At 36.3% G+C, this 10,830-nt stretch overlaps 1 protein-coding gene across 1 annotated transcript in view; it reads left to right on the top strand.

Moving 5' to 3' along the window:
- The first annotated feature begins 275 nt into the window (after positions 1 to 275).
- Positions 276 to 10,830, top strand: part of CPLANE1 (ciliogenesis and planar polarity effector 1) — a 52,129-nt gene continuing 41,574 nt past the window's right edge. Inside the window, exons 1-12 of the mRNA XM_033164074.1 lie at positions 276 to 378; positions 1,831 to 1,963; positions 2,330 to 2,449; positions 3,277 to 3,506; positions 4,191 to 4,297; positions 4,833 to 4,989; positions 5,355 to 5,458; positions 5,563 to 5,745; positions 6,180 to 6,429; positions 7,083 to 7,241; positions 8,176 to 8,921; positions 9,763 to 9,974. Of these exons, the coding sequence (XP_033019965.1) occupies positions 298 to 378; positions 1,831 to 1,963; positions 2,330 to 2,449; positions 3,277 to 3,506; positions 4,191 to 4,297; positions 4,833 to 4,989; positions 5,355 to 5,458; positions 5,563 to 5,745; positions 6,180 to 6,429; positions 7,083 to 7,241; positions 8,176 to 8,921; positions 9,763 to 9,974 (2,482 nt within the window). The 5' untranslated portion in view covers positions 276 to 297. The remainder of the gene's footprint in view (positions 379 to 1,830; positions 1,964 to 2,329; positions 2,450 to 3,276; positions 3,507 to 4,190; positions 4,298 to 4,832; positions 4,990 to 5,354; positions 5,459 to 5,562; positions 5,746 to 6,179; positions 6,430 to 7,082; positions 7,242 to 8,175; positions 8,922 to 9,762; positions 9,975 to 10,830) is intronic.

Below are 10,830 nucleotides of genomic sequence, written 5' to 3'. Positions count from 1 at the left end.
CAGGGGCAGTATGCAGTCATTGGAGAACAACAGCAGGAGAATTTATTGTGCCCATGTCTTGCTTGTAAGCTTTCCAGTTGGCCACTATGTGAGACAAGATGCTACACTACATAGGCCTTTGGTCTGATCCAACAGAGTTTCTCTTAAATTCTTTTTACAATGGTGTACATTAATATGATAGAAGTTCTATAAGCTTGAATGTCTCTATACAGTAGTTATGTGCTTCTTTTTTTACAGGCATGTAAAACGATGTTCACTTTTTGAAAAGTTTAATGGCTATACTACCTTTTAATAATCATGGAAATTAAACTGGAAGTTCTAACTTCTACATGTATCAAGCAAAGGAAGCCATGGCCTCAAATCACTTGGCTGGGACAGGTAATCAATCATATGCTATTTTTGTATGATACAGTAGGAGCACTACACCTCTAGAATTCAGCCTCTTGGCTGAAGTGAATAGTACTTAAAAGTGCTTGATTAGATTGTGTTTTGTGTTTGGTTATATTGCAAAGAACTCATCCTTTAGAGACCAGTAATAAAAATACAGATTTGTTAGGAAATACAGGGGCATATTATGTTTCTTGTTTCTGCAACTGCCACTTCATTTCACAGGATTAAAATTATTTACATATGAAATAAAAAATATATGTGTAGGAATTCTGTTAATCTTAGTTTTCTTATGATTTGTTTCCATGTGTTAAAAGACACTGTCCATTCCTTTATCCATCTATTTATATAAAAACATTGTATACCACTAAATCATAAAAATACATCAAAGCAGTTTACAACATTAAAAAGATTTTAAAAACCGTACAATAAAAGTGTAAAAAGTTAAAAGCAATTTAAAAGCAAAAAAGTTAAAAACAAGCATCAATAACCATTGCGGAAGGATGAATTCTTAATTGCTTGCATAGGCCTGGTGGAATAGAAGAGTTTTCAGCAGGTGTTTAAAAATTGGCACAGAAGGTGATCGCTGAATCTCTATTGGTAGAGTGTTCCACAGGTCTGGGCTGATTACACTAATGACGTGGTTTCTCTTTGTTGTCAAACAAGCCTCACCCACTCGGTCAGTGTTCTCTTAGTCCTCCTGTGTAGGAACTTCTATGCTACATCTTTTCTGTGATATACAAAAGACCCTTTTGGAAGCGGGAAACTGTCCATGAGTAGCATTTCTTTTTGTAAGCATGAGCAAAAGTTCTGCATACATAAGGCATTGGAATGCAAGCATTTTTTTTTTTTTTTTTTTTTTTACAATTTTGTGCTTCTGTTTCTGTAATTCTAGCATTACAGTGGTACCTCGGGTTACAAACACCTCGGGTTACAAACTCCACTAACCCAGAAGTAGTACCTTGGGTTACAAACTTTGCCCCAGCATAAGAATGTAAATTGCGCGCTGGCAGCACAGCGGCAGTGAGAGGCCCCATTAGCAAAAGCGTGCCTCAGGTTAAGAACGGTTTCGGGTTAAGAACAGACCTCCAGAACGAATTAAGTTTGTAACCCGAGGTACCACTGTACAGTGGTACCTCACGTTACAGACACTTCAGGTTACAGACTCCGCTAACCCAGAAATAACACTTCCGGTTAAGAACTTTGCTTCAGGATAAGAACAGAAATCATGCTCTGGCGGCGCAGCAGCAGCGGGCGGTCCCATTAGCTAAAGTGGTGCTTCAGGTTAAGAACAGTTTCAGGTTAAGAATGGACCTCCAGAACGAATTAAGTTCTTAACCCGAGGTACCACTGTATACAGTAGTTGTGCTTGTTCAGGTATTAGTTTTCAGGGAAAATGTGGAAGTAGGTACCTGAATAAAAGGCTTTCTTTCTTTATAATAGGAAAAGGAGGCTGTTTTTCTTTTAGATGACAAAAGCATAAATGAAATTAATCTGCTTTCGGGGAGGACAAAGAAGATCCCCCAGTTACATCCCTTGCTGAAGAATGTTGTTGTCTTAACAACTTCAAGAAATGGTTAAGTATTAGCACTAACAAGTTGTTGCATGATTTTATTTTTTGAATTTATTTAAATGAATTGTGTTTCTGGCAGTTAAAAATGTACTGACTCTCTACTTTGTGAGGGCAGTATCTAAGTATCTTAAATAAATAAACAAGTAAAGGGTTTCCACTGCTACCACCTTACCCTCAATATAGTTCTGATCTAAAACTATGTAATGACTTGGGACCAAAGGGGTGGAAATAGTGTAGTCGTATGCATGTTTCCCTGGGAGGAAGCTAATTGAACCTAGTGGAGCTCCCTTCTGAGTAAATATGCATGAAATAATACTATTTGTCTAAAATGTTGCACTTGGAACAACAATATTCTCCTTAATAAAACAGGAGCTTGGTTAGCAGGGATACTTAAAACAGGGGAACTCTTTCTTTGGAACAAAGACCAAGACACTGTAAAAACTGCCTCAGCAGCTGAAGAATGTAAGAAGGTGGTTTTAGCAGCACAAGGTAGGAATATTCAATTAATACAGTATTTTGATTAATATTGTCCTTTCCCCCATTTATTTTGTTCAAAAAAAAGGTTTTATCAAACATTACAACTTTGCTTATCATTTAACAACTAAAAATGAAAATGTTGATTTTATTCATGACTTTCTGAGTTATTTAATAGTGTCTATATTTCATAGAGAAATGACTTATTAAGCTAAACCTTAGCATTATAATTTATTTTTTATAGAAAAGGGATGGAGAAGTTATTTGGCCCAGTGGGCCAGATCTTTATCACCCTGTCACTCATGGGCCAACTTTGGTTAGTGGGCATGGCCACCCACCTATCAATAATCAGCTGTCATGATGTCACGTGACTGATAGTTGGGCAGTTCCACCCACCAGGGCATTCATACCAGGGAATGTGCTGAGGACGCAGCACCTAGCAGGATTGAACCCCACACATCAACTGACATCAGCCAATGGACCGGTGGGTGTGTTTGGCAGGAAATGGCATCATGGGCCTTATTTGGACCCCTTGGCAGGCCAAGATTGACCCATGGTTGAGAGGTTCCCTACCCCTGTTTTAGAAGGTAATCATAATCATGTTGAGGGCAGTAAAAAGATTATACTGCTTCTTAGTGAAATATGGTAGGCTTTCTTAGTTCTGTGCAATTATAAGTACTAAACATGATGCCCTAGGTTTAAACTTTGTATTGTGTTCATTGACTTTTATACAACAAATGTTAGCTCAGTCGCTAATGTCAAAAACTATTAAAACTGTCAATGTATTTTGGATAGATCATGTAAAGAATGAGAAGCTGCATTAACACAACATTATTTTCTAGACTGTTCAATGAGATTATACCTATATGTTTCTGGTGATGGAAATAAGGTTCTTCTCACTACGCCAACTGCCAGTATCTTTCTATGGGAAAGCAAGGAATGTAAAAGTACACCACCATCTAAAGGTTGTGTAATGGGACAGTGGTCACAAATTACTCCTGAAGCGTCAATTGTATTACCATCTGTTGAAGAGAAAGAAACGTCAGTGAGTGTTGACTTCATCCAAAATGAGGTAAACAATTAAATCTGTCTAATTTATATAGATTCAGTAAGCTGTGTATGTAAAATGCATAGTGACCTTTCTGTTTTTGGTTGTGCAATTCTGGTTATTGTGGAAAGTAGAAGTACACCAGCTCTATGTACTTTCTGAATTATGAGGCAAATAAGGGTGATTTAGGTGAGATTTTCACATGGCTTGGGTTGGATTGAGTCCTTAACAAGGTATCTTGAGTTGGTGGTGCACAACCCCAAAAGGCACTGTGCATTTGTTACTGGCTGCCTTATGCAAACAGTTGCTTTTAATTTTGAGGCTTCTGTGGGATAAGGGATGGTCTATGACAAATCAATGTCTGGTATGTTGATCCTCACCATATGTGCCTGCAGTTGAGGTGTCCTCATGATTTGTGCACAGGGCAATAGTAAATACACCCTGTCCTATTTATGCCCAGACAACAAAAAATAAGCCTCACTATAATACTGCATGAACACAAAATCTCAATGTAATTTTTACTTAAATCATCAAGGTGTACGGTGTGAAAGCTTATGTTTTATATATTTTCTTGCTCCATGTGAATTATACAAACCATGTGGTGAAATGTTAATTGCTTTCAGCTGATTTGATCTTAAAACATGGCTTCTATATGAGTCATTTAAGAAATCCAAGTAGTTATTAAGCATTATTTTGATTCATTTGCAGATGCTGGGGGACTGCTGCTTGTGTTGTTTTGCATTTTATTCTCAGGAGCATTTAATGCTAACACTTTTGGAAATTAAGTGGCAAGAGAACAGTTTAAAGATTGCTTGGTAAGATTAAATAATTAATTAAATTTTAATATATGTTTTTAAGGCTTGGTTTTAAAACTTCAATGTTTGCTGCCACATCATTTGAATAACTTTGATCAAGAAAAGTAATTCTGCATTAATTAAGGTGTGTTTATATGTGCAGGGATTGAATGTACAGTAGGATTGCAACTTATGCTTAGAAAAGTTGTTGGTGTTCTTAAAATTTCTCCATAATACTGAACAGGGATACAAGATTCTTTTGTTTTTCCAAATTAGGATTTGTACCTGAGCTAAATTGGGCATGAAATAGTCCATGCTAAACTGTGCTGTTTTCCAAAGCACTGAATCAGGATTTGAGCTGATTTGTGTGGTTGGTGCATACTGCTAAACTAAACTCTGCCAAAGTTCTCCTGGCCAGACAGGAGGACAGAGGCTTTGCTCCAGCCTGTTCAAGGTCATGTATCTATGCTTTAGTGTTACAGGGAAACCAGCCAATTAACTTACAGACATCCATTTCCTTTATGTTCTTATCTATATATATTTTTGTTTTATGTAGCTCTTTTCCATTTCTGATACACTGGACACAGCGGACATGTTCTTTGTCTAGTTTGGCTCCCCATTGTAAGCCAATAAAATCAAGAGGTGCTTTGCTTACTGCGTTTTCAAATGATGGGCTTGTTCTTGCAATAGGTATCAACCAGAAGGATTTACAGGTACAAATATTAGTCGCATAAAACAAAACTGATCCTGTTAATACTGTAAAGTTTATTAAGTGTGGTGCTGCATATCAGTCTTCAGGGTCACCTTCATACTTCAGCAAGGGGCTAGTAATAAAAACAAGGAATTAGAGAAGGAGTCTGCAGTACTTTTGTATTGTGTTAATTACATCAGTGCTTCAGATCAGCACATTCAGCAATTGAAGTTATATGTGCTATATGTGTTAGATTATTCCAGTAGGTTTCTAATGAAAACTATATACGTGCTGTGAAGTGTTAATTAATCATTATATTTTATGTTCCTTGGTTTGCATGCAGTTTAACTATTCTTTCTTTTGTCATTTTTTTAAAAAATAATTCAGGCAACTCAGATTTTGTTTATGAGCACAGCAAATTTCATTGCGGTTTCTGGTAGCCTTAAAGGTTGTGGTAGCAAGAAATACAAAATTCAGTCAAAGTTTATAAGGTTAGTATAGTATTTTTCAGAATTCTTTTTTAAAAAATTTAAAAAATCATGTTTGGTTAGCTAGATACTGATGTCCGAAGGTGACATTTGTTGTTTTGTTTTAGGTCCTATTGGATTTCTGACATGAGCTGGACTCATGATAGCCTTTTTTTGGCTTGCATGTTAAAACGTGGATCACTGGTCTTAATGACTTGTTTGGGTGAATTGCTTACTTTAGTAACATATGGTTGCTCTGTAGAATTTGGACCAGCAGAATTTATTCCTCTACATCCACTAATAACATACAGGTGAGACAATCATAATGAGGTTTATTAAATTCATCTGCTCATATCTTTCTTTTGTTCATTTCTTCTCTTTTAAATGTTTCACCTTTCAAATAATTCTTTTGCTTTTTCTGTGTCTTCTCAATATCTTGTTTCTCATTCATAGTTCTCTCCTATTTCTTATAATGGCTTTTCCTGCTGAACAAATGACATTTTCATCATGTAAGTACAAATTATTTAAGCCACTATTAGGATCATTTATTTATTTTTAAGTATGATTGTACTGAGTGGAGTTGATGAGGGTTGTAGTCCAAAACATCTCAAGGGCACCAGATTGGCAACTGCTGTGCTAGTGTAGGAGAAGATATTAATCTGAGCTGGATTGTCCGCATAAAACTTTTGTGTTATAGAACGGCATTTACTTTACTTTGCTGATAATTTAGTATTTTATCTGTTAGATCACAGAATTCTTTGATGCAAGATCTGAATAATTCTAATGATTCATCAGCCTCTGAAGGGGATCTAACGAGGCAGAGATTTTCTGTAGCATCACATCCAAGTTTACCCTACTTCATTGCTTCTGATGGGTATATAATCACCGTTCTTAAATTTTATGATGGTTTCTCACCCTCGGCATATATGAGGTCTTTGCTGCTTGATTCAGCCCAGAGGCTTGAAAAACTGCACCACAGCTTGATTAAATCTAAGGTATTGTTTCATTTGGTTTTCTACTGCAACATAGGTTTAGTAGTATAGTTCTCAGATTCTTGCCTGGAATTGGTTCTAGACATTATTAATTGGTTGCATTAGGACAATTTACTTATTCCATGATTAAAAACTTACATTGCTTTAGCCTACTCAGTGTTGAGAAGGAAAGTTAATTTTAGGTTTTTGTTCAGAATGAAGTGCTTGAATCTCTTCAATTGTGTGATGTGGAATAAAGCACCCACAATGTTCACACTAGCCGGCCTATCTGCCAAGGTCATTGTCCAATGCCCTTTTCAAAATAACATGGATATTTTGCTAAGATGTTTCCAACAAGTTCCTCTTCCCTGATCCTGTCAAATCATTCTCTGTGTATGTACTGAGAAATAAGACACAATTATTTCATTAAAATTTCCAATTATAAGTATATAAAACTGCAGCCTGTATTTATAAACTTCTTAGATATTAAATATAAATTAGGCTGTTTTTACTGCCCAGCAAGTCTATCCTAATCATGTTCTTTTTAAAGTTTCATCTCCGGACATATTTTTTGTGATCCGTCCGCACTGTCAGCTTCAGCATGACATTCATCAAACTCTTTCAGATGTTCAGAATATTAAAATAGGATAATAAAACTAATACGTTGTTTCCCACAGTCCAAGGAGAAAAGGCTGCCATTGCAATCACTGTCCTCCTTAAAAGCTAATCTATTACAACACAATCAAAGTCAGAGCTCTGCTTTCTCTACCATTCCAAAATTTCTGCAAGAAGATGAGGAAACAGTAGAGCTAAATGGAGAAGTAACACACTTGCAGGTATTCAAGTTTCCTTTGATACTAATTTCTTGATATAATGCAACATGAATTAGAATAATAGTATATAACACATATATTTGTTCTTCTGTTCTGCACAGGTGTCAGTTCTGTTGCATGGAAGAATCTTTTTTAAAAAAAATCCTGATATAATACCTATAATAATAAAAGAAGGTTCCCACTTCTTCCATATATGTGCTTATAAGCTAATTTATGACTTGGGACTCCTAGCTTGGCTTGCAGTGGCAATTTCACTTTTATTCTAAGTACATCTCCAACAAGACAAGAAACCTACCCTTCACCTCATTTTGAGTTTTCGGCCTCCATCTCATATAATTGATTTATCTTGTTAATTGATGGGTATTATGGAATAATAGCTATTGTAGCCAGCTGAATTATGCTCAGGATTAGACCCATTGAAATTAATAGATCTGTCATGTCCATTAATTTTAATTGGTCTACTCTAAATAGAACTACTGTGAGATGCAACCATAAATCCCTTATATGTTCACAAAGCTAGGGTGCAAACAGTTCCCCATTCCATAGCAAAGTCTGTAATGTGGAACTGTATGTGCCCCAGACACTGGGATTGCTTTGTTCTGGTGAAATGATTGCAGTTGTGCCTTTTTGAGTTTGGTTTGACATGTATCTGCAGCCTAGTTGTTAAGGTTTAGTTTGCATTGGGAGAAATCTATGGATCCCCATCCATCCTCTATACAATACAAGACATGTCAAAATGCACCATAACAATAGCCTGGATTATATGTTAAGTTTTACATTGAGTGACACAGCTCCACATATTTTATTGCACAACAATTTTCACTAGCACCTGTGAAACAGTTCGCATAACAATTATGTGGGGTACTTCTTTATATAAATGTGTGATAAAATTCACATGTATCAGATAATAAGTACAGTAATGTTATCTTCAATTTAGGATTATGAAGAAGAATCAGATGGTGACAAGTTGTTTCAGAGCCATTCCTTTATTTTGGGGAGCCAAAAAAGAGATACTTTTGTAACTGATGAAGGCCGGTTGGAATTTGCATCCATGTTTGACACCATTCATGCAATGGATGCAACAGGAGAAGAAGATGACACAGCTTTGGAACTGAACCATATCCAAAAAAATCTAATTGCAGCTTGGAGAGTAGGGATTTCAAGAAACATGCAAGAAAGAGACACTTTGTTAAATTGTACCATACATTGTATTATATACTTTTTTAACATTCTCCAGTATGCAAAACTTAACGTTGCACATTTAGATCACCCTGTCCAGAATTGTACCTGGATACAGTCAGTGTTAAAATGTTTCCAGCAATTTTTGTCTCTTCTAAGTTGGGAGGGTAAACATAGACAAATTCTGGGACATTTGTTGAAGCTCACGTTGCAGGCCCTAAAACTGATGCTTGTGGAACAACAAAACCAACTGTTCTCCAATAATCTTTTGGGAGGATTCTCTCTGCTGAAGATGGTTACTCATTTTTTAAATGGCAAGAACGCACCTCAGTATGAGATACTTCCAGCAGCCCCAGATGTTAATAATCAGGTGGAGTTTGATTCCATAATTGTGTCTGTGTTTCAAGCTATAGATTGGAGCAGCCACCAACATTTCTGTGCATTGAATTACATACTGAAGCTCTCTCCTCCAGCTGTAAACCTCTCCAATAATTCAGAAAAGAGGTATTTGTTATCTATTTGAAAACTTATTTTTATAATTTGTAATTGTATTTAAATAATTTTTCAATCTCCCAGGACATTCTATACAAGATCTCAAAGTAGCTGTCTTAATACAAAGGAATTTCAGAAATAGACTGGAAAGAGAAGTGGCTGAATTGCAACTAATTACCAAACTTAAAACCATGGAGAGACCTGGTCTGAACAAAGACATTGGATTCTTATCTCATTATACATGACAAAGCTATCTTTAGCCATCTCACCCCTTGCTTTTTCCTTTAAGACTAATTGCGGTCGTTAACAGTCGTCAACAGGTTTTCCACACCTATTAGTCAATCACCCATTCCCACCACCCTTCTCAGTAATACCCCTCCTCACTCTCTCACTATATATAAGCATCTACTGACTTCTGTTTCAGTGTATCTGAAGAAGTGTGCATGCACACAAAAGCTCATACCAAGAACAAACTTAGTTGGTCTCTAAGGTGCTACTGGAAGGATTTTTTTATTTTGTTTTGACTATGGCAGACCAACACGGCTACCTACCTGTAATAGTAAATTTGTGTACAGTATATTTAGCAGAAAAATCTTGGAGTTAATTTTTTCACCACAACCAGTAATAATAAATTTAACAGGTAAATAAAAGTAGGACACCATTAAAATTGTGATAATGCACTGAAGTATTTGATAGGGTTAATTCACTGATTTACTAGTTTAATTCACTGATAAGTGATTAAAAACATACAGTAATCTGCAAGTTTTAAGGCACGATTTCTTAGCATATTAGCATCACTAATTTTCTCTGATCTGACCTTTGCTGTAAATATTTGATTCTTTTTGAACTTCAGGGTAATTGTAATGTGGCAACTGTTGTATAAGCATGTCCTTTGGTACTGGATACAGTTAAGGAGAAAAGTGCATAAGTCAAGCAAGCCAGTAACTGAAATACAAATTACATATGAAGGACCAACTATTGAAGCACTGGCAAGTCATACACAGGCAATTTTACAGTCTTCAGGAGAAAGATTAGAACGAATACTGAAACTCAACTCTGTGATTGGTTAGTATCATGCAGAACACTGTGATCAGTTGATTTTTGTAACAGTGGACAATTTCCTGAGCTTCAACTTAATTTTGATACTATTATTCTGCAGTAATAATGAGTGGGATGAAAAGTCAGCTCCGTATTTTATTTTTTAATTGCAAATATGTTTCAGTATGTCAATTAAATTAGCATTTAGTGTTTGCTTAGCTGGGAAGCATTACATTGTTGTGATAGATAACGGAAGTGACCTTCCATTTTGAACCTTCAGATGGTTTATCCTGGTTGGGTAAAGATGTCCATGCTGCTTTGAAGAGGCAATAATTTTACTTCTCTTAAATAAAGCAATTTAGATTTTACTGACATTAACAGTTATTGTCCAGTATCAAGTTTCTTAGCAAGGTACTTGAAAAGGTGGTGGCATCTCAAGTCCAGAGAGTGTGGCATGATACTGAATTCTTCATTCTGTTTCAGCTAAGTTTGCAGCTGCCATCACCCTAGTGTGGCCCTTTTGGTTCTCTTGGAACCAAATACCATTGACCATTGTATGCTTCTGAGTTGCTTTGCCAGAGTAGGAATTGGGGCAAGGATGTTACAGTGCTCTGATCCATTCTGGGGGGAGCATGTCCAGAAGGTGGTGCTGGAAGACTTCTCTATCCCTTGACTGCAGGGTTGTTTTTTTATCTTGCTCCTTATGCATTTTAACATCTGCATAAAACTGCTTGGAAAGGTCATCTGGTGTTTGTGCCAAGCTGTTGTTATTATGCAAATGACACACCGCTGTGACATACCGGTATTTTAGTGAACTAATCCCGGGGAAGTTGTGTAATCCCTGAATTGATTTCTGGTATTTCCATATGGGGAAATAAGATGA

This window comes from Lacerta agilis, chromosome 11, assembly GCF_009819535.1.
Source record: "Lacerta agilis isolate rLacAgi1 chromosome 11, rLacAgi1.pri, whole genome shotgun sequence".
In the NCBI taxonomy this organism is placed as follows: Eukaryota; Metazoa; Chordata; class Lepidosauria; order Squamata; family Lacertidae; genus Lacerta; species Lacerta agilis.
Note: the sequence above shows the minus strand (reverse complement) of the source record. Positions and strands in the feature narration are given on the sequence as shown.